The 27,588-nt window shown below is 46.5% G+C and overlaps 1 protein-coding gene across 2 annotated transcripts in view; it reads right to left on the bottom strand.

The window, feature by feature from the left end:
- Positions 1 to 4,335: 4,335 nt before the first annotated feature.
- FAM241B (family with sequence similarity 241 member B) overlaps positions 4,336 to 27,588 on the bottom strand; it is a 30,934-nt gene continuing 7,681 nt past the window's right edge. The window contains exons 3-8 of one of the 2 annotated variants that reach the window (XM_065551902.1): positions 23,201 to 23,349; positions 17,980 to 18,140; positions 12,357 to 12,441; positions 10,543 to 10,738; positions 8,786 to 8,913; positions 4,336 to 6,301 (exon numbers count right to left, since the gene is read on the bottom strand). In XM_065551902.1, the coding sequence (XP_065407974.1) occupies positions 6,047 to 6,301; positions 8,786 to 8,878 (348 nt within the window). In that variant the 5' untranslated portion in view covers positions 8,879 to 8,913; positions 10,543 to 10,738; positions 12,357 to 12,441; positions 17,980 to 18,140; positions 23,201 to 23,349 and the 3' untranslated portion in view covers positions 4,336 to 6,046. Of the gene's footprint in view, positions 6,302 to 8,785; positions 8,914 to 10,542; positions 10,739 to 11,307; positions 11,609 to 12,356; positions 12,442 to 17,979; positions 18,141 to 23,200; positions 23,350 to 27,588 lie in introns of those variants that run through there. The other variant, XM_005281893.4, reaches the window with a different exon arrangement.

Here is a 27,588-nt window from a genome sequence, read left to right as displayed (position 1 = left end):
GACCCCAATTATGGAGACCATGAGCATGTTGTCAAGACCCACCAGCCAGACACCTGGGAAAGAATTCACTGTAGTGACTCAGAGCCCTCCCAATTTAGTGCCCCATCACCAGCCATTGGGGATATTTGCTACTAGCAGTCGCATGTGGGCCACATGCCATTGTAGGCAGTCTCATCATACCATCCTCTCCATAAACTTATCAAGCTCAGTCTTGAAGCTAGTTAGGTTTTGTTGTCCCCATTGCTCCCCTTAGAAAGCTGTTCTAGAACTTCACTCCTCTGATGGTTAGAAACCTTCATCTAATTTCAAGCCTAAACTTGTTGATGACCAGTTTATATCCATTTGTTCTTGTGGTGCTTAACTTAAATAACTCCTCTCCCTGCCTGGTATTTATCCCTCTGATGTATGTATAGAGAGCAATCATGTCTACCCTCTGCCTTCATTTGGTCAGACTAAACAAGACAAGTTCTTTGAGTCTCCACTTGTAAGGTAGGCTTTCCATTTCTCTTATCATCCTAGTAGCCCTTCTCTACACCTTTTCCAGTTTGAATTCATCTTTCTTAAACATGGGAGACCAGAATTGCACATAGTATTCCAGATGGGGTCTCATCAGTGCGTTGTATAATGGTAATAACACTTCCCTATCTCTGCTGGAAATACTTCATCTGATGCACCTAGGACTGCATTAGCTTTTTTCACAGCCGCATCACATTGGCAGCTCATAGTCATCCTGTGGTCAACCAATACACCCAAGTCTTTCTCCTCCTCTGTCACTTCCAACTGATATGTCCCCAGCTCATAGAAAAATTCTTGTTTTTATCCTGGGACTTTACATACCAATCAACTTCCAAGATGCATGTAAAGTCTTTCATTACCTGTGGACAAAAGCAGGTTACAGGTGTTGCAATTAAGAGTCTTTGTGCAACAGCCAGACTTCCCCTCTCTCTCAAGTTGCATTCATCCTTTTATTTCAGTGACCTAGTACCAGGTATTTTTTACCTGCTAACAAAAACTGAATGAGGATTTATGGATTTTGTTGCAAGGTTGAGGAACAGTGGAGGAGGGGGAGTATATAAGAGGGTGATGGGTGCAGTATAACAACTCAAATAAAATAGCATAAATGAGAGATTCTCAGGGGGGAAAGACTGAAGGGGAAAAAGGGGGGAAAGGGTGAAGGAAGGAGAAGAAAGAAACAAAAGGCCAAATGCAACCATGGCATAAATAGATGCAGCTCCTTGGACTTCAGTTCAGTCCTGGCTGCTGACACCAGGACTCCAGTTGCTTGATTGAGACGGAGAAGGGAGGGAAGAAACTTAGGAGCAAAAGGAGGGGGGGAAGAGTTTTAGAGCCTGGATTCCTGAACCCCACATTTAAGGACTCACAAAACAGGGGTTAAAATGTAAACACACTTGCACGCACATGAACTGCTTGGTTGGAAAGGACACTCTAAACCCCTTCCCCGCTAAAGGCTGCTCACTCAATCTCTGTGTCTCTTGGACTTTCAAATGATGCTCTTTTAGTCCCACACACAAAAAGGTTGGGTGAGTGTTTCTCTCCCCCTGCTTTGTGTGGCTGATGGATGGCTTGCATGGCTTCCCTCTGCAACGGATTGTTGTGGCGCAGAAGCCTCTAGCCCCACCACACACACAGGCTGCATGGCCTATTAGGGAGCCCCTTTGTGATGTAATTGGATTTCTCCCTTTGTTAGCTTGCAATGAAAATGTCATCTATATTGGGGAGGCGCCCATTCATCTTGAATTAAATTCAGTCGTCTCTTCGGTGAGCTGTGAAACTATTCACACTGCAGCAGGCAGCTGCAACTGGAGGCTTCCCTGACAATACCCCACGCTGCTCTATAAGCGCAGCTCCCGTCCCACAGGGCTGGCTTGCTTCCTCTGTTACCCACATCCATTACGCTTCTCAGCCCATCCCTTAACCATCTGAGAAATAGCAACCCTCCAAACTACACAGAGTAGCTGGGAAGCTGAAAAGGAAGCTGAAGGCCATGGCTGAATGAATGTGTTTATAAAACACCCCAAAAGAGAAAGCTCAGCTAAAAGATCAGCAGAAAAGGAGCCCGTATGTGAGAAGGGTGCAAATTCCAAAATTCCAGTCAAAACCCTCCATCCCTCCCACCTCTCCCCTGAGTGTTTCAGGTCTACTTAGAGTTAAAGCTTAACAGAGTTCTGTTAATTAATCAACTAATTAATTGCATATTACTTATATTAATACGTTCGAAATTGGTGCCGAGAGCGCCAACATGAAGGCATATGTGTCTGGCCAGCACCAGCAGAGACATGCATGTCTGACATACATCCACATATGGGAAATAGCTGAGTGACCCTGCAGAAGACATGTAAAATTAGCACATATGAGGCATGCATGAATACAGTCCTGTAAAACAGGACACATACCCGGCGTGTGCTTAACACACATGCACAAATACACAGACACATTCCCCTGGCATGCACATTCACCATCATCCACTTACCTAGTCTTAGTTTTCCAGGATTTAAGACTGGCATGGCCAACAACCCCTTTGTTATTTTACTCTATACGAATCAAAATAAATCTCCAACATTGAAAGATCCTAAAAGATATTTCTCTACTGATTTTGTGCAAACGCAAGCCAATGCAAGTCATGGCCTTTTTCTTCTGTTGAAGGTGTTAAGAAGCTCTGACCTTGGTCTAGGAGCTTGCCTCTTATCTTTCACAAATGCTTGCCCATGTAAATTATCACAAAATTGTCACACTCAATCTGCCTGCTACAAGCCCAGTATCTCTTAAAACTGTGTTAACGTATAATATGGTTCATTAAACAACATCAGCTACATAATGTTTTGTAGCACGTGACTGAGACGTTGGAATGCAGAGAATAGCCTGGTTAAAACGGACAGTACCTCCACTAGCATAGTATCCCTTAACATAATTCTGGGATGCTGGGGAAGGATGTGTGTCCAGGTTACAAAACACAGCATCTTCAGCTGCAATGCAACCTTCAGCCTGTTGAGGTATAGGAGACAAATTACCTTATGTTAAAAATGACATAGCAGCCTAGTATTGTGAGAAGTTTAGGACTGGAGCTGGTATGGAACAGTAACAAAAGAACCAGGCTGGAGCAGGTATTAACAGGGTTTAATTCATTTCAATTAATCAGTTTTTAGGATACATTAAGTTCCTGCCTGAATGGAGTCTACTGCAGTAGCCCTCAAACTTACTCTGAGCATCCAGGCTTCAAATTCAACCTGACAGGGGAACACAGTCGTTTAGGAGATTAGGTCTGGTGATTAACACATCCCTTGTAGAAGCACCCAAATCCCTTATGCTCACCCTTATTGTTTCTTTTCACAAGGAGCTTCTCTTCTGTGGAAAGAGCAGGAATGATTTACTAACAGGATTAGTTCCGTCACTCCAGCTCACAATGGGGGGCCCCCAGCGTTGAAGTCCCATCTCTGTCAGAGTCCCTCTCAGATGCTCTGCCTCCCTGTGGAGGAAGAGCTGGTGATGCAGACAGGAAGAAACCCCACAGAAACCCATGGGATCAGTCCCCTATGCTGGTTTTCCACTGGGGAGATTGACTTGGGTTCGAGGGGGATACAGGAAGCCAGTCAGCCCCTGCCATCTCTACACAATGTAATGACTTGGCTTCCCCAGTTAACCCACTCTCCATGTAAACCCCGCACCCTAGCACTAACCTGCCAATATTCCTCAGGTTGTCTTTGGAGAGATTCCCTCCAGGGGTGCATGGTTCAGTCTCAGAATGCCATTCAGTCCTTGATCTCTATGCTGAAACTCTCAACATAAGTGCCATTTACTATGACGTTACACAGCTGTTCATCAGGAACTGAGCTGAGATCATCACATCATTTTATATAGGCCACCAAATGACCATCAGAAGTTAACAAATTTCAGTTAATGCCAAAGCTCTGCAGTTAAAGATGGCTTCAGTTTTAGAAGGGGTGACTGAGAACTTCAGCCTAAGTAAAGCAGCCTGCCAAAACATCAGCACAATGCAATACAACATGACGATAGGGCACCATCCCACAAAGCTAGCCTGGGTCACTGGGCAGTCTCAGTGAGATTCAGGCTCAGCTCTTTATCTGTGAGACTCTTAGACTCCATCTGAGTGACGGGCTTGCTATTTCCCCTGAGCTAGTCAGTTCGTTTGTAGGGTTGTATTTAATCAGTACACCAGTTAAAACCATAGTTGTGTCTTCCCAGACTTTCCAGTACTTGGGATTTGTGGGGGCCCTGCTTGGGGAGCTATCACTGACTTTCACTGGCTCTGGCATGCTCACCACAGGCCCAAGAACAGCAAGAAATTCAGAGAACAGGCAGTTTGGAAAGAGATTTATGTACTAGTATCACAGAACAATTTCAATTTTATAATAAAACGTCATGTTACAGGTTTTTTTCTCCTTGTTGTTTTAGCAGAAGGTTCTCGTTATCACAGGAACCAGAGGAGAATTTGAGGTGTTGCTCTTGGCATTTTTATACTCCACTGGGGAAGGCAAAAATTTACAGTCAATTTGTGATGCACAATTTCCTTCACTCAGTTTATTGAACAAAAACAAGAACCACTTTGTCCATGCATGCTACACAAGTGTTCAGTAAGGCTTCTCCACCCCACCACACGCACACACATATGCACACACACACTAAAGCTGATATAAGCCAATATGGTCCCAAGTCACAATTCAGATCTGTATTTGGACCTGAATCCAAACTTCCACAAATTTGTGGGGGAGGGGCAGGGTAATTTAAATTCTGTGGTCTGGTTTGGCCCACTATAGTGACAGGCCTGAAGTATGGATCCAGATCGGGATGTGAACTTCCCCCGAAGTCTGGATCTGCTGTTTTTGCTGAGGCCCAATCCTATTTATAAGACAGAGGAGAGATATTGCTCACTGATTCTCAGCTCATCAAGATGAAAGTTCTTATGTTTCTTGGCCTTAAAGAGGGATTGAAGAAAGCTTTAAAACACACCAGACCTAATACAACCCTGCTCTTACATGTTTTTAGCAGATATGTTTCATTTCCACTTCTGCAAATTATCAAGGACTGTATTGTTTAAAAATTGGTTCCTCCATCCACACATTTCCAAGCCCAACTTCCCCAGTTACTCAATGTTGGAATCATTCCCATTGCAGCAGGTATAAGGTATCACCCTCAGTGACAACGTCCCAGAGCAAGTTCTTGTTCAAACACAAATATCCCGGACAACCCAGGCAAGACAAAAACACAGGTGACATCACCTGTTTTACAGACACTTTTCTTCTTCCCTGTTTTAATCTTCTTCAAACTCCTTTCTGGTCTCCCCACTTTCTATTTTAATATCCCCCTTCAGCCCCTTATAATAGCCCTCCAATACTATATGTTTAAGATGTAGCATATACTGTGCTGTCAGTTCAAACCCGTCAATATCTCTTCTCCTTTTAATTTAAACTTCCCTTCCAATACACCTCTAAAATCTGATTGGAATTACAAAGCAAACCCTGCCTTCTCCAGGCCGTTTTCAAATTGTCTCACATTCATGCATGTTTGTTTTATTACTCCTCGGAGACCCCTACTGCCCTACACACCTGCAGATGTAAATTAAGCTCCCATTTCAGTTCCCCTCAGGTCTAGGCACTGTATCTGATAAGTGCTGGATGACACAACATGACATGCCAGACCCTTTCTATAGCTGCACCAAAGTTTGGGCTTCTGGCATGACCTCTCTAGCCGGTGGCTGAAGCTCCTGGGCAAGCCAAGCCTCACTTGGGCAACCCTCAGAAAGGAGCAACTTAATGTGAGAAAAAAATGCTACACCTGGGGATTGTGCCCTTGGGCATCCCAACTCCACACTTCAATTCCCCTTGAGCGCTACACACAGATACTTTCAGGATACACAGCTATGCACCTGCACACACACACACACACACTCTCTCTCTCTCTCTCTCTCTCTCAGTGGGAGGCACACTCACAAACATACCCACACCTGACAAGGAAACCTGGTCTTTCTTTCACCAAGCAGGAAGCAGTGGTGGCCAGTGTGAGGGCACGGTCACCGCTGGCTCAGGTGTGAGACCACGTAGATAAGGCCCACCAACAGAAGGCCACGCACGCCCACCATCATGAGGAGGAAAAGCAGCAGGATGGACATCACCGGCTCCACCACCTGGTTACCGAGGCTCCAGAGGGGGAATCCCATGTTCACTAGCTGCTGGTTCAGTTCCGAAAACGGAGAGCGCCCCCCCGGCCTGGCAGCCTGCTGCTGTGGTGGAGCACGGCCTGCATTAGGCACCTCATTGAAAAACTCCTGCAAACATAAGAGAGAGAAGAAATTCAGCCTGCTGAATCAGACTCACAGAAGGGGTGGGAGCTGAAGGAAAGAACAAGGCAAAAAATCTCAGAAACGGTCCTATTTATTTAATTCAGAGTAAAAGATCATCCCGCGGTCATAGAGAGAGACAATGTGGCAGAGAGCAGACACCACAACTGACTGCCCTGGCTCTCACAAACATTTCTTAGGAACTGCTTGGCTTTTACGCTCTAAACTGAAGTTGAAATTGTGAGGAGAGAGGAATGGAGAGTAGGGTACATTAGAACAATTACAGGGACAGCATCTTTTGGGCTACACCTCACAGTACACAATTTCACCCACCCACCCTGTATGTAAATCCCTTGGGGCCAGACGCACGCACCCACTTACATGACTGTAGGGGAACCCAGCCAAGTGGAAACAGCTGGGAATAGCAGCTCCTTCCCTGAGAACCTGAAGCCCTTCCAAACTCTGCATGGTCAGGGATTTATGGGACTGGAGGAGGGGGAGGTGTGCCAGGAGAGAAGGGGGTGGAGCCAAGGATCATGCTTCTCTAACTACTACCAGATTTCTGAAATCCAAGCTGGAGTCAACGCTGTTCAAACCAGCATTTGCTCCCCCAGCACATTACCAACTGCCGACAAAGGGACTTACAATGCACCACTTCAGTAGGACAGCTGATAGCAACAAGATTCCCCCACTGCCAGGCTGCCATGTTGCTGGTTCCAGGAAGGCTGGCAGAGGGACAACCAATGCAGGAATGGCCGTGGGAATTTTGTTGGCCAGGATGACAGACATTTTCTGCACTCCCAGAGCAGCCAAGCAAAACAAAAACAAACAGAAAAGAGCAGCACAGCAGTACTCTGCCCTCTGGAAGTTGGCGCCCAAGGCAACTGCCATGATCACCCACCCCTAGAACTGGCCCTGAACTGATGTCTGGGAATTAGAGAGCTTAAATGTTTTCTGCAGATCCCTGGCCTCAACAGTCATTCCATTCTCCAGCACAACATGCCCACCTTACAGAGCCCAGCAGCCACAGCGCACCATGATTTGCAGCATCTTTTCCCCTCCTGTGTGTTTTTCCTTGGTCAGGGGTGGGTTAGGCCCTTAATGTGAACTCAGATTCCTACCCACATTCTGCACCCACACCAGCACTTGTCATTTCCCCTGCCTACCCCAAAGATTCTTCCAGTATTTTGCAGTAAAATGTGGAATGCTGCTTCTCCCAACTCTGTCTTACCTAGCCCTCTGGACAGAACATTATGAGCAATGTTCCCTTTACATTTTCTTTGCTCTGAATGGGTTTCAAACTCCAGTGAGAGCTACATTTTTGTAGCAATCTGAGACTTTTAAAAAAAATCTTTTGACACTATATTGCATTGAACAGTGTAAGGCAGTGGTTCTCAAAGCCAGTCCACCGCTTATTCAGGGAAAGCCCCTGGCGGGCCAGGCCGGTTTGTTTACCTGCCGCATCCGCAGGTTTGGCCAAACTGCAGCTCCCACTGGCCATGGTTCGCCACTCCAGGCCAATGGGGGCTGTGGGAAGGGCGGCCAGCACATCCCTCGGCCCGCGCCGCTTCCCGCAGTCCCTATTGGCCTGGAGCGGCAAACCGCGGCCAGTGGGAGCTGCGATCAGCCGAACATGCGGACGCAGCAGGTAAACAAACCGGCCCACCAGGGGCTTTCCCTGAACAAACGGCAGATCGGTTTTGAGAACCACTGGTGTAAGGGATTTTTAAAACAACACGTTAGTAATACATATGCATCTGGGACACACAGGCATACACAGCAGTGGCTGAGTGCCCATTAACTTTCAAGAGTTTTAGAGTTAAAAAACGCACACAGTTAGGAAACCAGGAGCCCCTATCTTTCCTACCATAAGCTTCTAAACCCACCCCTTCCCAGGAGCCTCAGCCCTTGAGGGAGCCCCCTACCATACCCTGCCAAAAGATCCTGCCTCCCAAACCGGGGGGCCTGGGAGGGAGTTGCCATTGCAGCCCAGAGCAGGCAGGAGTACAGACCAGGCACAGCTTCCTGACAGGCCAGGCTCATTTCAGCACTGGTAGCCCTTGGAGGCTGCTCCCAGTGGCAGGGACCAGACTCTCCACAGCCGGCTCCATGAACAGCCACCCCCTTGCCCTACCTAAATGGCAACCATGGTTCCTGTCTACACACACACACACACACACACACACACTCCTTACCCATCCCTGCTGGCTTGAGGTTTGCCATGGCACAAAAGAGGAGCTGCTGCAGGTTCTGGAAGGAGGGCCCAGCTATTGGCCACGCTTCCAGCCACGTGAGGTGTGCTGTAGGTACCACACAGCTGTGCAGCCGCACATGCACACAGCTTAAAGGGAATGTTAATTAAGAAGCATCCATTGAAGATGTAAATCATGATGCACATCCATTTCCTTGAGCAAAAAATCTAAGCTATTACAAAAATACACTGCACTTTTTCACACTTTTTTGTTTCATTACCTGCCGGGAGGTGTTCTCCCTGTGCTGAGCATTTGCTCTCACCCGGGGGTCATCATCCTGTACAATATCTCCGTTGGCCAAAATCCGGACCATCCTTGGGGTCACGCAATATACCCACCCTGTCACACCTGTAGTAACACACAGGAGAAAGGACCTGTAGTTCCCCTCTGAGCATTATTAGCTACTTCATTCTGATCCAGGAGGGAAGAGAGGCTCAGGAGGAATCAGTTAAACATCTTGGGCCATATTTTGAGTGCAGTCAAGGAGGGACATGCAAGAAGTTTCCCCCACTCTTTGCACGACTGCATAAGGGCCTCCCACAAGAGGCCTCTGGGGAGTGTAGGAACTGTTCACTCCTGCTGCCTACCAGGGAGCAAAGACAGAAAACAAGGGGTTGGGAGGAGTAGGGAGCAGGTAGGGGGTCGTGGTGCAACCCACATTCTTCATCAGCCTGCAGAGGAGGGCCTGTGCAACAGGGGTGGAATCTGCTCCATCCTAAGGAATGTGCCCACAGAGAAGCCCAGAGACATCATGGCACCTTCTCCCCAGCATACATCCTGGTGTGACGCAGCTCCACATTACACCATACCAAAGATAGTGATGTAAATGCCACAATCTAGCCTCTTTGGGAATGGGAAGATGTGTGTGTATCTTTCTCTCTCATTTTATCTATCACTTACCCACACTATAAATGGTTTTGTTTTTTGTTTTTTTGGACACAGCAAAAATCCCACTGACAGAAAATGAAAAAGATACTTTTTCATGGCTATGAAATCCCCAGAGGATGATATTTTTGAAAAGCTGTCAAAAATTACTTTTGAAAGTGTCATATGAACATAGTTTTAGAAATTGCAATAAAGTCAGCTGTTTTACAAGTTAAAAAAGGTTCTAAAATAAGGTTTTCCCTCTTGTAATAGCAAATCTCTAAGAAGCAGAACCTTAGGAAAAACAGGCAGGAGGGCTCTGCACAGAAGAATATTTTGTGCTGTGATTTAACAAATATATGTTTCTGCTGGTAAGAATTAAAAACTGGTATGACCAGTCAAATCTATAACACAGCCAGGAAAACTGACCATCACACCACAGGGATCTAATTTCTAAAACTTGGCACTTATGGTTTCCAGGCTATTAGAACTACCAATGCTCAAAGCATGGGGTGAAAACTGGAATTGACCTTAACCCCTGCCTATAATGCAAACTGATGTTTTTTTCTTTTTTGTTTTTTTTAAGGGATGGCTAGAAACTTCCATCCAATCCCCGGGGATAAGCAAGATGCAACATGGCAGCTATGCCTTACCTATGCCCTATGCACAATGCATATGTCCCTTTCAAAGAGACAGCTAGCAGTGTGTTTCCCCTCTACGAGAGCTGGCTCAGAATGGCCTGTAACCCAGTTTGTCATATGAATCTGAAGGCCAGTTTCTCCCATTCCCAGGAGGGCTGACAGATGCACAGACACATGAACATGCTGATCATACCACATATGCTGGGCAAGTAGAGGCACAACACTAACAGATTCCTCTGGGTCAGGTACATGGCTTAAATTAGCCTGAGCAGGAACACTATACTATCCAAGCTGCCTGTGTTATTCTGCACGGTACTTAGAAACTCTTATTCTTTGCCACACATTTCTTGACATAATTTTGAAATTTTGCAAGAAGCCGATCTGAGGGTGGTGGGAGGAGAAGGGAAAGCAGAAGAGGCTGTACTGCTGCCTGAGCAGATTACCGATCCACTGTCAGAAATAGCATACTCACCTCGTTGAGTTTCTCTCTGTTTACTCCATTCAGTCTGACTGACTTGTACCCAAACTGCTACTTCCTCCAGGCTGACATCACCGGAAGTTAGTTGAGGGAGGTGAGTGAGCAGGCAGTTTCTCTTCTAGCCAAGGCTCTCCAGAGCTGAGCAAACCCCTCTTCAGGCTCCACAGTAAACTGCAGTTCTCTGGACTGGCTGTGAAGAGTTAGAGAGCGCTCGTTTGCAATCAGCCCCTCTCTCTCCACAGTATTTATGCTACACTCCTCTCCCTTGGCCTGCATGTTCATTCACACCATGACTCTGATCAACTCTAATAATCCTGATGCATCTGAAATCTAGGCATGGCGAGTGCCCCTGTCACAAAGAGAAGGGAATATGGGGCAATGCGCCCCAGGCACAGGCGTGGCGTGGAAACTAGGGGTGCGGGAGGTGCTGCAGCAGCACCGCCAGGTTTTACGCGGGGCTACTGGGCCAGCGCCCAGGCCTCCACGCCCGGAGCTTGAGTCCCGGCTGCCAGCCCTGCTCCCCGGCCGCTGGCCCCGTGCTTGCGGCTCCGCGCAAGGGCCCCGCTCCCGGGTCCGGGACTGCGCTCTCCGGCCCTGCGCGCGGGGCTCGGGTCCCGCCACTGGCCCCGCACCCTGGTCGCTAGCCCTGCGCCCGGGGCTCTGCTCTTGGGGTGCTGGCCCCTGGTCCCGTGCCCGGGGCCCTGCACCCAGCCCCCCCGCTCCTGGCCCCGTGCCCGCCCCCAGCCTTTGCCCCCTTACCTCTGTCCGACCTCCCCGAGACACGACACTGCTCCCGGCCCCAGCTGGGGTGGGAGGCGCAGATCGGGGCAAGGGAGCTGGCTTTCAGCACTCCCAATTTTAAAAGTGTTCCAGTGCCACTGCCCAGGCTACAGCCTGTCAGAAATCTGAAACACTGACCACTTGTCTCCAAACCTGTAGGACTGTCCTGACTTTCACAAAGCTATCCCACAAGCCAGGTTTGCCGGGCAGTTAAAGTGGCTCAAACTGGGACAAATTCATGGGCTGGAGATGGTATGGGATTGAATTTGGGGCCAATTGGGGACCAGCTTGTAGGCTTAAGCTAGGGTAGGGGTTGTGACTGGTTTAAAGTTGAGGGGGGTGCTCTGGTGAGTGTGAGATCTGGCACAAGTATCTGGGACCAAGCTACGGTTAACATTGGGACTAGTTTAGAGCCAATTTGTAGGCAATGGCAGGCTAGGATATGGTTTGGGGATGATTGTTAACCTAGGCTGGAGTAAAGTTTGGTAGCAGTTTGTGGGGGCAGGCTATGTTTAGCATAGGGACTGGTTTGTGAATCCTGGCTAGCAGTTGGCAGCAGTTCAGTTCATGGGTTCAGACTACGGTTAGACTGCTCTAGACTTGTAAATTCCAGGACTGTAACACAGTTTAGTAACATGGTTAGTTCTGTCTACACAGGAATATAATGCTTTATAACACCATGAGGGTATTACCAGGTTCTGACACAGTCAGGTCCCCTGACATAACAAATTTTGCTTTGTAGAAGCACTCCATTTCTCCTCAGTCCAAATTACCCTGTGTAGAGTTCACAGTAACCGTTCATTTTCTAGATCAGAAAGCTTTAAATGGGACATGTTTATTGACATAAGGATGGGTTATATTTTGTCAGTCTGGATCTAATTAGACCTTTGGCATCAGCTTAGTTGAAATCAACTGGCGGGACCGTGTGACATGGACAGAGAGACAGGGTGGTGACCCTGTTCATCTCCTCTGGTCTCCCTTTGCTTGCACCTCCACGGGGAAGCAAAGCATCCAAGATGGACACTCACAAAGATAGACCTTCTTCGTTGGGGGGTCCCCGTTGTGAGCTCGAGTGATGGAGCTAATCCTCTTAACAGATTGCTGCCTTCTTTTCTAATAGACAAAAAACAAAAGGGAAGTGGGGAAAGCTGGTTTGGAGTTTAGGACCACAACATTAATCCCCTTCCCCCACTCCTTCAGAAATAAAGAAATCCTTAAAGAGACACTGTCAAGCCCTTTAGCCCACACATTTCACTGAACTGAATGTTGCAGATGCCCTCTGACTCCTGGAAATCCCTTTGGGTTTGGCTTTAAAATCAATCTCTCCAGCTCCAGATATCTGAAGGATAAAGTGTGCAATGTCTGTTTGTGCTACAGGCCACACACATACCGCAGGTTCTGTCTATTTTAGCCAGATAAACCATGCTGGCAACTTTCTAGGAGTTTAATGTGATCATACTTAGTCCTGATCACAAGTGCTGAAAAATGTTCTGAGGGAGTTTTTACCAGTTTGTTCCATGTAAACCTGTTCAGTTTAGCCTTTTGTGAAATTGTGAGGACCCAAACACTTTTCACAATTTTAAGTACAAATATGGGGTCATGGACAGCTATTTGTCACAATTTTGGCTTGCAGAGAGATGACAAGGGAAGGCAGAGCAACACACAGATAACCACACATAGCATTTACAATATATTGTGTACACAAACAACAAAGCATTACTGAGTCCTATGACCTATGGTCTGCATATATACAGCAACAGGAGTGATAATGAGCTATAAAATTGGCATAATAAATTCAGGCACGGGATCAGCAGTAGCAGAGGTAGACAGGTTTTCCGTGATTTCCCAGTTAGAATCCTTCTCGCTGTTTAAAGTATTTAGGGAAAGCATTCCTGAATCTGACCTGTATATGCTTCACTAAACACACGCTTTGAATACATATTGGAGGGACAGGAGGCTTACACTTCTCTTAGTACTGGCAACAGTTTTCCACTACCCAGTTAACACTAAACTGAAATAATCATTTTCCTTTCCACTTTAAATTATTCTTACTCTGCTTCTATCATTACAAGAGAACTGAAATAAAAAATAAAATCTCAGACAGACTACATTTTAGCATGTAGTAGACTAGCCTCCACAGAACAAACCAAACAAACCAACCAGTAAAAAAGTACTCAGCAAACCAGCCTACCGATTGAAAAATGAGGAAATTTCAAGAGGTTCAGAATTTAGATGGTTAGCCAAACTATCCCACTAGACAGGTGTGTTGTATACCAATGCCATACTGGTTTGGGGCCCCACTTTTCCCTCAGTGTAGGGGAGAGAAAACTCCACAAGTTTCAACTAATAGAGATTCCTATTTATTCTTCCAGTTTCCCTCAACCCCATTAGTACTGAAATCCCCTAAAATCCAGCCATTTTGTTCAGTGTTGCTTTTTCATTGCAAATTCATCTTAGTAACTACAGTTTATCATATATTTGTCATATATATGTAAAGTTGTTTAGATATTTTTAATTGCTGAGTATTTTTGGAGGATAAAGATAATTAAATGTTAAAATTGTAGTGATCACTTGACAGTAAGAAAAAAAGCAACATATGGGCTCTTCAGTTAGCAGTTGGCCCCAATGGGATGTGAATTAAATAGCTTTGAAATTTGAAACAAACTTTCCCCAGTATTCAGTAAGTTAGTGTTGTTTGAAAAAGTATAGCCATTAACTTGGCCACCAGAGGGCAATCATATTGTATTTAGAATGCAATTCTAATCTATTGATATTGTTAATGATGAATAAAATGAATACAAAATTAATATGTCACAAATGTCAGACATTTTCCCCTAGTTCATACACAGATAAATCCATATGTACAATTTCATGAAAATCAGACACAATCTACTATATTTTGTCTATTCCAAAAGTTTAGCTGTGCGTGAGAGCACTTAATAAAAGATAGTTTGGCTCTTTGTTTCTCTGTAAATGGACCACATAACAAAAGGTAGTCTGATGGTGATGTTAGAGCAAGATATCTGAGCACAAATATGAAAACACTTCATGGCTTTGTATTATAAAGGCAATTTCCACTAATCCCTATCAAGTTCATTCCCCTACAGATTGTAATGGTAATGCTCTCCATCTAGTGTAGCTGGAAGTCACACTTCACTTAGAGCAGCCATGATATAAAATTCCCTAAAAGCCTAATAAAATTATGAATTATTAATCACAACATCTTGTATTCAGCCACCAACAGCCTTTAATTTTAAATGTATACTTCCCTCATTATAAACTAATCAATGCATTGTGGCTGATATTTTCAAAACTGGCTACTGAGTTTGGATCCTTTTCTTTTGGGGGCTCAAGTTGCCTCTTGTTGGACATGTAAAATCAGTAGCCATTTTTGAAACTGTAGATGCAGAACACCTCTAATCTCTCTCTGTTGTGTGTGTATACGTGTGTTTCCAGGATGAGGGTTTTTGGTAATAAATTTGGGGCGGACCTGCAGCTTTCAGGAAACAGAGTACTCCCCTGACTCACCCTATGGGAGCAAGCCAGCTCTACAGGACTGGGGAAGCTGCGCTCAGACAGCAGTGTGGGGTATTGTCAAGGAAGCCTCCAGTTGCAGCTGCCTGCTGCTGTGTGAATAGTTTCACAGCTCACCGAAGAGATGACTGAATTTAATTCGAGATGAATGAGCGCCTCCCCGATATAGATGACATTTTCATTGCAAACTAACAAGGGGAGAAATCCAATTACATCACAAAGGGGCTCCCTAATAGGCCATGCAACTTGAAGAGTGTGTGTGGGGAGCGAGAAGAGGTGGGGAAGCATTCTCCAAACCCAAGTCTAGGGAGGCGGGGGATCTGCAGTGTCCACATATCACAGATAGGAACAATGTGGGCAGCGTTCCGGCAGAGAGAAGAACAGGCCATAGTAAGGGACCGCCGGCTGCAGCAACACTGGATTAAGGCCAGACAGATGCCAGGGGTCACGCTTAAAAAAAAAAAAAAAGTCCCTATGAAAAATTCTCTTGCTATTGGGAACAAAATACTGGCCTCTGATACTGAGATTTCTAGGCCACTGTAGACTAATAACCAACATGACCATCCTGTCCCAAAATCAAGAATCTCAGCACTTTTTCACATAAACTTTCTGCTCATCATCGCTTGATTCCAAAAATATATTCTTTTTCTCTTGAAGGGGGAGGATCACTGTCTCACTGACCATGAGAAAAGTATTCATTAAGACCATGGCAATATCTGTTTCCAGTGTAGATCTTGACAATTTATGTTTCCAGCATGGATCATATCTGGGCACTTGGGTGCTGCACAATAATTCAATAAATATATAGAAGTGTCATAAAATTACTCTCATAAAACCAGATGTGACACACAGGAAAAAGGCAGAGAGGGCTGGATATAGATAAAAGGCTCACAAGAGTCTTAATGGGGGGGAAAGTCACAGTTTTAAGATGTCAAGTATCAGAGGGGTAGCCGTGTTAGTCTGAATCTGTAAAAAGCAACAGAGGGTCCTGTGGCACCTTTGAGACTAACAGAAGTACTGGGAGCATAAGCTTTTGTGGGTAAGAACCTCACTTCTTCAGATGCAAGTTTTAAGATGGTATGTAAAAGTGAATTGCACTCCCTGGGCCCACCTGCTAATGTGAGAGGAAACAGTGAGGGCCCTGAAAGGTAGGTGGCGTCAGTTCCCCTCACGACCAGGCTCAAAGAGGTCACAGATATAGGCTTACACCAGTAAGGGCTTTAAACAGCATCAAGGCCAATTTAAAATCAATCTGATTCTGCCACTTACAGGCAGCCAGTGTAATGAATGCAGGATGGGTGTAATATGATCACGTTTGCTCAGACCAGAGAACAAACACGTTGTTGCATTTTGAACAGGCTGCAAGCAACCAAGAAGCCCTGATAAAAGTGAATTTCCAAAATGTGTTGCTGTTGCAAGGTTGTTACACGATAAATAATAACACAGCCTGAGCAAATTGAGCAACTGAAAGAAACACCTTCCTGAATGAGAATTGTACAGTAAACAAAGCATCAAGAGAGCCATGGGCACTAGAATTCCAGTCAGAGGCACGTAACTTGAAATTAGTTTTCATTCAGACAAAACATCACGGCCTCAGTATCTATGCGGTGACTACATGGCCCAAACAATATGGAGAAGGCTGAAATGTACATGAATCCTATTTACTCCATCCTCTGCAAACTTCCTAGCCCACTTCCGAAAAAGGGCAACAGTTTGTGCTGCAAAGCCACGAAGATGGGTCTTTTTTTCCCCTCTAGTCAGCCCCTACTTATATTCATAACCTCTGGTGAAATATGCAATTGGTGCCCTGGGCAGTGTAACAAATCCCTAGGTTAACTGTTACAAAAATGATTTTAAAAAGCAGAAGCAAGCAAAGAAAGCCAGTGAAAGCAGATGCTGAACATGGGCTGGGTTTATATGTTCTCCAGCATTATTATTCTTGACATTTTTCTTCAAATCTTCTTTCTCTGTTCATCTTTTTGATGTTGCTGCCTTCTGCACCAAATTACAGAGGGGACCAGCCATCCTGCAGCTTGCCCAGGCTCTGCTGGCACACACAGGGTACCAACCAACTCAAAGGCAGATGTAATGTGACAGGTTCATTATTATGTCCTCTTGGGGGAGAAGATGGACTGTGAGGGAAGAAAAGCCCTTATTTAAGCACAAATATCTTTGAAAATGAGCCAAAGTACCAAACAAAATTAGAAATGTGTGAAGGTCTATAGATTTATGCTTACATGAGCGGTATCTAAAAATTTTCTTCAGCATATAAATTACTCATTAAAGCTCTAAGAAAGTTTAATTCCTTCTGTTAATTAGAGAATTAAGTGCTGTAAAAGAAAACAGAGAGGGAATCTAATTAGAACATGGGACTAGGAGCCAGGAGTTCTGGGTTCTACTCCTGGCTATATGACTTTGCTGTGTGTCACTTAACTTCATCTATAAAATGAGGGTAATAATACTCCCCCTCCAACCATAGGGGTGTTGTGAGGTTAATTAATTAGTACTGATAAAGTATCTGACACCCCCTGACTAAAGTTGCAGTGCAAAGTATTATTAAAATGTTGCTACCTGTCTGAGTGTGGGACAGATGCAACTAGCCCTGGGACGGCTCTAAATGCAAAGTCTTTTTTGAAAGGACCAAGAAGAACAAAAAAGCACTTCAGAGCAAATTCTCATTTTTGACCTGGGTAGAGAAGATTTGTTGGCCCAAAGAGAGACCAGGCCAAGTCCTAGTCCCACTTCAGTTGTTTTTCAACAGTCTGTTAGTGCAAAATAGCCAGAATCTAGCAGAACCAGCCCCAAGAGTGTTCTCCTTCCCCAGACTCAACCCAGAAGGCACATCCACGAGAAAGGGGGGATGGTCCAGGAATTCCAATACCCTGCCAATTCTCAGATGTCAGAACAGCTCTTTGGGGCCATGGGCAGCTGGGTACAAATTACAGCAACTTGTAGGCTGCTCTAATTTATATCGGTGACTGATCAGCCACCGGCAGACCTCAGAATCAGGAGAGTATAAAGGAGGATAAAGCCAAATTCAGCTTGGCCAGACCAGAGGCTCTGGACCACTCTCTCTATAGATCTTTGAGACAGAAATACCTTAAAATGGGACATTACCTAGGCCTGTGTGGCAGGAGTAGTATCAGTGCACACACTCATCAGTCACTGCTTTCTCTCCACTGCTTCTCTTGTTTGGCTGCAGACTGCTTCCCTTTCACCAGCACAGAGGAGTGAAAAGGAAAAAGGATTATATCTTTCATCAGTCACCCTAAATGAAGCTGGGACCAGACGGCAGGGAGAGAGAGGGGGAAGGGGAAAGAAAGTAATGAGATTCTGGGGTCTCCGTTCATACACACACAAGATATCCTTTCTAGTTGCTCTGTCAGATTCAGCCAGCCTGTTCAACCATCCACAGCCTGAGAGGAGAACACACACCCCTCCCCCGCCGCACCCCCCATCTACCCTCCCCCAGCCCCAGTGAGCTGCAGGTGAATTAGCATTCGTTTGGTTCTGCCCAGGGTGAGCAAATCACAGCTTCAAAGCCATCGCAGGCCTGGGTGAGGCCCACACATTGTGCCCCTTTGTGTCTTTCTTCTACTGACGATTGACTGAGCTAATTGAACTCCTCTCCCGAAATGACTGAATGGGGTTTCTCCGTGAAGGGCATGGGCTAGGGGGCGGGGATGGGATAGAAGAAAATGGGAGAAGGGGGGTAAAGATTCTTTTCCAATCCAATGAATGATCTTAGAGTCCCAAACAGCATCTCCAGGGTCAAAAGGTTAGAAACTAGCTATCCAAGTTAGTCCCTGTAGGGCGCTCCTCCCTTCCCAGGGGCTGAGATTCTCCTGCATCCCTTTCAGTTGCAATTAGCTGCCACACTCTATAGACATGTCCACATCATCCTGCAGGAAGCTGAGACAGCTCTCCAGAATGCACTGGTTCTGCACAGTGACCATTCTGTGCTCCTATTCCATAGCCAGCTGCACTTAGTTGTTTCTGAACTAGTTTCCTCTCTGACTTGGGTTTCTTCTTTGACTCCCTTCCAAAAAAAAAAAAAAATCCATGGCTGCATTATAGCTGAACATAGCCAAAGACCATGATTGGTGGGAAATGCTTGTGAGAGACAACAGCATTCCATATGGAACATATAGCGCCATGACTGGAAAGTGGAAAGCCCCAAAAGCAGGTGGCACAAAATGGAAAGGTGACATGGATAGACCAAGAGAGTACCCAAGGCTGCCCTTCCTCACAGAGAATCCCCCATAGGGAGCTCACTAACAGAAAAGCTTAAACTTTCATGTACCAGTACTGGCAAACTTGGGTTCTGGTGTTTAAAGGCAGATTGTTAGTATACAAGGACAACTGAAGTAACATATTTCCAAAGTAAAAATCTCTTTTAACATTGTAAAAGTGACCAAAAAATTATCTCCAATTACACTGTATTGGCTTCCAGTAGCTTTTTTATTTCACGTACCCATTGCAAAACTGCTTTGCTGTTGGAAATGTTTGAGGTTGCCAGGCTGGGAGTTTGTGGCTCAGTTTTGAGTCACAAGTGCCATGAACATGGTATCACTGACAGTTAGGGATGGAGGCAAGCCACAAAGGCTAGAGAGGAAACCCCTGTTGAAGGCAATCACAAAACTCCCATTGGCTTCAACAAAGCCAGGATTTCAGCCAGGACATTTATCTTAACTTCCCCACATTTCAGGATGTTTTTTATCCAGAGTTTTGGTTTGGACCCATCTCCACTGCAAACTTGACCCATTGGCTTTGTATTGCAAACCAGTAAATAAAATATAAAGAAACTAGAACCTTTAACCACAACTTTTAACAGAGTGGGTACCTAACAGACATGATTTCAAAGATGTTCACTTCCAAAATTAAAAAAGCACAGAGGGATACTTAATAAATGAGCATAGCAGGAAAAAAATAAGAGTACAGTTATTAGAGCTCTGCAAAATGTTTTGACTCAAAGCACTTAAAATCAGCCTTGGTTCCAGGTAGACCTGCATGCATTAACCTCAACCCATGCTCATGAAAGTTCAATGACCATGAGCCTAAGTTTCTCTCAAAACTATGAAGCTAGCAAACCTCCCTTCCCTATGCCATGCTCTGTTGCTCCAGCCTGACAGCCTTCCTAATAATAAGTTGCAGGACTCTCCTGAAGATGCTGAAGGTAAAGAAGTCCTAAGACTTGTTATAGGATGGAGGGAACAGTAAAGCTTAGGAGTGAGGAGTTCTTTCTATCTTGTACCTTCAAGTACCTCTACAGGAGTTGGTTTTCTTCCAATCCCTGTGAGCCTGCCATCAGGGTTCAGTTTGAAAATCATTTTGTGAATAAAATTCAGCATGGTTTACATGGGTCTTACAATTATGCCTTCCAGAGGATGAGGCATAATTGCGTATGTAGGAATTGCATGAAGTTAATACCATACTGTATAGTTCATCATTTGGCAAGAGGTGGATGCAGTGATGGTGCTTTTTGAACATGACACATACAGAAGGCTGTGCAACAAAAATAATACATTATTCTCTGTTTCAGGCCATGTCACTGGTAGTTCGGATGTATTAAAAGAGACTATATCAAGTCATGTAGGTGCCCATAACGACATAAGCATCTAATATTTTTGGTATTTATTTAAACTGAAACCCATACTTTTCATTAGTGTGAACCCAGCTCTAACTCAGTTGCAGCACAATTTAAAATATTGTTTAGTGTCTACAGTTCTCCAGGGTATCAAAATTTGCATGTGTGACCATCAGAATTCCATCTCTCTTAGGGAGAGCCATTTCAAAAGATGTTTCCTGATGCTTTGGAGGTTATGGATCAGCTTTATTATGGCCTGTGCTATGGATGAACTGGAGAGAGGCTGGGTAGACAGCTACTTACATATCGTAGCGAGAGGCTAGTGAGGAGGAGGAAAGGGGATAGGTACAATCTCAGAGAAATAACAAGAAAATATATATGCCAGTAGCAATAATGAAACAGTCGTCAGTCACCCAAGGGAAGGTGGGGGAGACCTCATATAACCAAAAGAAACGGGAGGGGGAAGTGTTTGGAAGTCACTGGTCAGAATGATGAAATACCAGAGCTTTAAGAAAGAGAGACAGAGGGAGAAAAAGAGAGGGAGAGGGGAGATAAATAATGGTTTATTTTTAAAGGAGTAGTGATAAATTTAAAGTCAGCAGTCCCTCTGGAATCATTAATGGGGAGGGAGGTTGAAACCTTGGCTTTGCCCAGTCTAGCTGAAGAGTAGGGCTATTGAGTGGAATTTGATCAATAGAATCAGCCAGCCACAGCAGATGGCTGAAGGGAGGCCAGGTGGGGGACCCTGAGGACAGAGACTGTGTCCGTGAGCTGAAGGTTTCCCCCTCTATTCCTCCCCCTTAGTTAGAGTGCTTGGCTGGAGTTGCACAGTGACAGGGAGCAAGAACCTCACTCCTGACAGGTTTACGAATGTCTCGTTCAGGGAGTTAAATCATTACCAGAGCCACAAGGTCAGACACCGAGCCGGCTGCCTCACATTAAGGTCTAAATCGACCTTTTCTTGGCTTGTTTGTATGAGGGTTTGGGGTTGGTTTCTTTAGCTTCTATAGAAATACTGTTAAGCATAGAGGCCTCCTGACATGCACACACTTTCAGACTGTCTGATGCAAAGGCCATTCTGGCACAGGGCTCCTGCACCCCGGTTCCAGTCTCCCTTAACTACCACACACACACATTCAAGCTTTCTACTGCTCTAACACAAATTGCTCCCCTGCCCTACTGGCTTTGGAGCAGAGGGCTCACAAGCTTACACAACAATTAGCGTAACACAATTCAAGATATGAGGCTATCCCAGGAAACAGGCATACAGCCACCATTGGCAACCCTTTTCCTCAGGTATTGTGCTGAACTGGGCTTGGCTGGACCCAATAATCTAGTCATGGGACTTCTATCAAGTTACTCTCTATCTAAAGTGATATAAGTGAGAGAAAAATCAGGCCTAACAAATTTTAAAATTCTGTCTTACCTTAAAATAGTTTTTCTATGAAGCCTGATAAAATTAATGCTGTATGTCCCATTGGAAAGCTAGAAATCTCCTCTTTCCAAAGATATAAAGTTCTCCAATTCTAGCCCTAAAGGCTCACAAGAAATTGGACTTGAATGTGTCACTGGTCTAGAAGAGTCTATTGGCCATGCCGTGCCTCAGGCTGGTGTAATTTGTTACATACATTGGAGGGGAGCGAAAACATTTATTTGGCTTTTTTCTTTTCTTTTTTTTTTCCCTGCTGCTGCTATTGTAACTGTTATAATGGCAACTATCTGAACCAGTTCCTCAGAATGGAATTCTATGATTAGACCTAGTGGAGATGGATTATTGACCAGAGCACAAATTACACCATCAGAGGTTCACAAAAAAATGCAATTTATCACATGGATGCCACCACCACATGCTGTGTGTGTGTATAATATCTATCTATCTATCTATCTATCTAACTATATTCTGGATAGAAAAGGGATGAGATGCAGTTGCAGGAAAGGTTTCACTCATAAAATCAGACTATGTAAACTGTGAAAGTCCTGTTTTGTCACAGTCTGTCTCAATCAGTGAAGCCATGATAAGGTTAACCACAATACTGACAGACTCTATTAGAAACTGAAATCTTGGCTACTAAAAAAAGAACTTAAGATGTTAGCTTCAGCCATGCTGCACAGAGACCTCAGTGAGCTAGATGCTTAGGCCTTTAAAAAAAATTACATTTCTCAAAGTGGCATTTTCTTCTCCTGGTTTCATTTTTATGTTGAAAATGTCTGCAGGCTAAAAAAGGGACAACACTTCCTCCATCTTCAAAGCAGTGACATGTGTGCACATTCAAATATACGCCCACCTCTCAGGGTACTCCCTTGGAGGCTAATATGTTAATGGATTACAAATCATCATTTTCAAAGGAGTCTAAAAAAATCATACACCCAACTCCCATTGAATGATAATGAGATTTAGAAGCCCAACTCTTTTAGGCTATTTTGAAAATCCTGACCTAAATAAATAATATAATATGTGGTTTCACAAAGATTAATTATTCTTCAATACCCCTGTGAGGTCGGTAGATTGCTAAAATACATGGTATAATGAAAATATTAACATGTAAGTATTTATTAATTTCAAGAGTCTCCAAATCCTTTTGCCGATTTGTCACTTTTAATGTGTGTCATTTCATACATCTCTCAGGTGGGAGAACAACTCAGCTACTTCATTTTCACACTTTCAATCTATAGGAAGAAACATTCAAAATAAAGAGAAAGAAGTACAGCTCACTGACAACTAAGAGGAAAAAGTGCACCAATTTTTCTTACCTTGCCACATGAATGATTGTGGTCACAGATGTAATGCACAGCTATAGTTCATTTATAGTATCTCTTTTAGGTGCTTGCTTGAGAAGATTTGGGAGGGAAGGATCGTAGCTCATGAAGTCAGCCCATCATATGAGTTCCCACTGGCTTTTCTACATATAAACACAAAGAGTCTCCATTAGTGTCCCTGCTGGCTTTACCAAACTACTGTGGTACTTCTCTAACTTACATACAGAGATCTACTCAGTCAAAACAGTGCCAGATTAGGATCCAACTGAAAAAATTCCATTAACATTTCAGTCACATCCTGCTTAAGAGGACTACTTTTTAGCTATCACATCACTCATTGACCTGCTGAGTGATGTTGGGCAAGTCACTTCACCTTCCTGCACCTCAGTTTCCCCATCTGTAAAAATGGGAATAATGATCCTGACCTCCTTTGAGATTGACTGATTAAAAGTGCTATATAAGCGATAGGTATTAAATAATTCATTAAATAATTAATTAAATGAACAGTTCCAGGCATGTTAAAGTTGAAGGTACTTTTGTTTTGTTGTATTTGTGTGTATGTGCATGAATGTGGTTCTCAAGAAAATGAGAAGCTGATAGTATGGTCAAGGCTCCAACCTTGCAAAGGGATCTGCAAGCAAGAACCTATATGGGCACATGAAGAGACAAGACCCGTTACAGTCAATGGGACTCTATGCAGACATAAGGATCTGTTCTTGAAGATCTCTTTCCAGGATCAGACCCTAAAGCAAGATGAAGGGACAGATTGTGGCCATCCTGTGCAGGTGCACAAGGGGAGCAGAAAGACAGTACAAGGAGCCATCTCACATCCTTAGGGTGACCAGACGTCCCGATTTTATCGGGACTGTCCCGATATTTCCTTGTTTGTCCCGCGTCCTGACTGATGTGCGGTTGGGACACTGGACAAATAAGGAAATGCTCCGGAGCCCGGAAGTGCTCGTGTCCCGTCCCCCCTCCGCCCCGACTCCGCCCCCTCCTCCCCCCATTGCCTCCCTCCCTGAATCCCTGCCTCTTCCCCAGGCTCACCATTCCTCCTCCCTCCACAAGCGCTGGAGGGAAGCCCCGGAGATGCAGGGGAAGCGCAGTGCCAGGGTGAGTGAGAATCCGGCCTGGCCCCCGTGCAGGCAGGACTCAGTCGGGCGGTAGGGAAAGTACGGGGTGGCCCGTGGGGCCAGGCGGTGGCTGTTCTCTCCCCCAGGCAGCGGAACTCGGGAGCAGCCACTGCTGCAGCTCCCACTGCCGCAGGGGGAGGAAGCGGCCGATGGCCAAGCTGCGGCTGCGGCTGCAGCTCTGACGCCCGGGCCTGAACCCCCCGAGTCCGGGCCTGCTGCGGGGACCCAACAGCGCACACGCTGCGCCCAGCCCAGCCCCTGGCCAGTCGCCTCTGGGCTGCTGCCCAGCTGGTGCAATCCTGCGGCGGCCCCAGGGCGGAGGCATCGGCAGCCCAGCCCCGTTCGTTCCCCTGTGGGACCCGAGCGGTACGGGGGGCTGGGGCCTGCTGCCCCCACTCCGGGGCCGCCGTGGGATAGCACCAGCTGGGCAGCAGCCCAGACGCGACTGGCCAGGGGCTGAGCGCAGCGTGTGCAATGCTGGGTCCCCACAGCAGGCCCCGGCTCGGGGGGTTCGGGCCCAGGCGCCAGAGCTGCAGCCGCCGAGCTTGACCATCAGCCGCTTCCTCCCCCCGCGACAGTGGGAGCTGCAGCAGCGGCTGCTCCCGAGTCCCACTGCCCGGGGGGGAGAACTGCCGCCCCCTGGCCCCATGAGTCGCCCCCCTACTCTCCCTACCGCCCGACTGAGTCCTGCCTGCTCGGGGCCAGGCCGGACTCTCACTCACCCTGGCCCTGCGTCTCCCGGGCCTCCCTCCAGCGCTTGTGGAGGAAGGGTGTTTTTTTGGTTTTTTTGCCCTGCCCCCCCCCGCCCCCCACGTCCCGATATTTCACTTGGGTGATCTGGTCACCCTACACATCTTTCACATCCCTGTGCAGGAGCCAGCCATAATCACAATGCACTGCTCTAGACTAGTGCTGCTGCCTATGTAGGAGGCACAGGCCGCCCCACCCCCAGCCCCCACCCCACTCCACACCAGTCAGCACAGACAGCTGGCCTAACTTATGGGGAGAATACATGCTGACTGCTACAATAGGGTGTAGGAGCTTTGTTCCAGCATGTGTCCTGTCCTCCTGGCAAAATGTGGCTGAGTCAGCTAGAAATCGTTTGGGGATTCCTGCTGTACAGCCTCTGATCACACCCCTCAAATGTGGCTAGTGGCTTAAAGCCAAAATCTGGTCACTGACGCATGGTCTACACTACAAACTTAGGATAAATACAAGGGAGGGAGAGGAATTATTCCAGCTTAGTACTAATGTGGACACGAGAACGAATGGATATAAACTGGCCATGGGGAAGTTCAGGCTTGAAATTAGACGAAGGTTTCTGACCGTCAGAGGGGTGAAATATTGGAAAGGCCTTCCGAGGGAAATGGTGGGGGCAAGGGACCTGTCTGGTTTTAAGATTAAGTTAGATAAGTTTATGGAGGGAATGGTTTAATGGTAAAACATATTAGCCAAGGAATACCAAGCAATGGTAGGTAAATAGTATAATGGCTAACAGGAGTCAGGCTGGAGACTCTTGCCTACATGCTCGGGGTCTTACTGATCGCCATATTTGGGGTCGGGAAGGAATTTTCCTCCAGGGTAGATTGGCTGAGCCTCTGGAGGTTTTTCGCCTTCCTCCGCAGCATGGGGCAGGGATCGCTAGCAGGAGGGTTCTCTGCCAATTGAAGTCACTAAAACACAGGATTTGGGGACTTCAACAGCAGAGTCAAGGGAAGGGGTAGGGATGGTTTTGTGGCCTGCAGCATGCAGGGGGTCAGACCAGATGATCATAATGGTCCCTTCTGACCTTAAAGTCTATGAGTCCACATAAGCCGCATTAAGTGAATCTAATAATGTGGGTGTCTACTCTACTGAGTCCCTTCCGCTGACCTAAGTGGCCTGTAAGCAGTTGTGATTACATTGTGGCTTGCAATGAAGTATATTGAGGGGTGTTTTTGTTATAAAGAAAAAATTAACCTTGCACCAGAAACAATGTATGCACTGTCAATACTACCCTTGTGCTCTGCATTCCTTGCAGCTGAAACCTTGTCCATTGGCACATCCTCCACACCAGGACAGAGACTTTCCGAGATTAGAAGGCGGAAAAAGAAGTCTCAGGAGGACATGTCCAATGAGTTAATGTGCATCTCCAAGAGTGACAAGGCAGAGCTCAGAGCATGGAGGATTACACTGTCTGAGAACCTGGACATGGACAGGGAGGACAGGACAGCATGCAGGGAACAAGAGTGTGCCATGCAGGAAGAGATGCTGCGGATTATGAAGGAGCAATCAGACATGTTGAGGCATCTGGTTGAGGTTCAAGAGAGGCAGCTGGATGCTAGAGTCTCCCTGCAGCCTATGCTGAACCTGCTGCCAGTATTGCTCAGTTCTACATCATCCTCCCCAAAACATTCTATGGGGGTGGGGGAAGGAAAGTTCAGTATCCATTGCACTCAACACCAGGGGAAGATACAAGGACCAGAAGGTGCCCATTCCCACACCTTTGATTGTTATTGCAGTGCATCTGTAAGCAAGCTTCCCTTGTTTCTCCCCCCACAGTGTTATCTTACTTTTCTTTCATAGAATCATAGAATATCAGGATTGGAAGAGACCTCAGGCGGTCATCTAGTCCAACCCCCTACTCAAAGCAGGACCAATTCCCAACTAAATCAATCTTTGCTGTCTCTGTGTGTTTGTGTGCATAATAACAGTTAACAGGTTGAGGAGAAAAGGCTCTTTAGTCATTCAACACACAGTAGTTGGTGAGGGCGACCAGGGCCGGCTCTGGCTTTTTTGCCGCCCTAGGCAAAAAAGCCTCCTGCTGCCCCCTGCCCCCCCGGCGGGGAGCGCAGCAGGGGAGGGCGCCGAGCCCGGCCGCGGTCCCACTCTCCCTGGCCGGCCAGAGCGCCGGGGGAGGGTGGAGAGCCCGGCCATGGCCCCGCTCTCCCCGGCCAGCCGGAGCGCCAGGGGAGGGCGGCTCCGCTCTCCCTGGCGGCCAGAGCGCTGGGAGGAGGGCGGCGAGCCCGGCCGGGGCCCCGCTCTCCCTGACCAGCCGGAGTGCCGGGAGGAGGGCGGCGAGCCCGGCCGCGGCCCCGCTCTCCCCAGCCGGCCGGAGCGCCGGGGGAGGACGGCAAGCCCAGCCGCGGCCCTGCTCTCCCCGGGTGAGTGCCACCCCCCTCCAGGTGCCGCCCCAAGCACATGCTTGGAGGGCTGGTGCCTGGAGCCGGCCCTGGGGGCGACACAAGTACTCCTGTTCTTTCTATTTAC

The sequence above is a fragment of the Chrysemys picta genome, chromosome 7 (assembly GCF_011386835.1).
Source record: "Chrysemys picta bellii isolate R12L10 chromosome 7, ASM1138683v2, whole genome shotgun sequence".
NCBI classification, from domain to species: domain Eukaryota; kingdom Metazoa; phylum Chordata; order Testudines; family Emydidae; genus Chrysemys; species Chrysemys picta.
The sequence above is the reverse complement of the archived record's forward strand: the minus strand, read 5'-3'. Positions and strand labels throughout refer to the sequence as shown.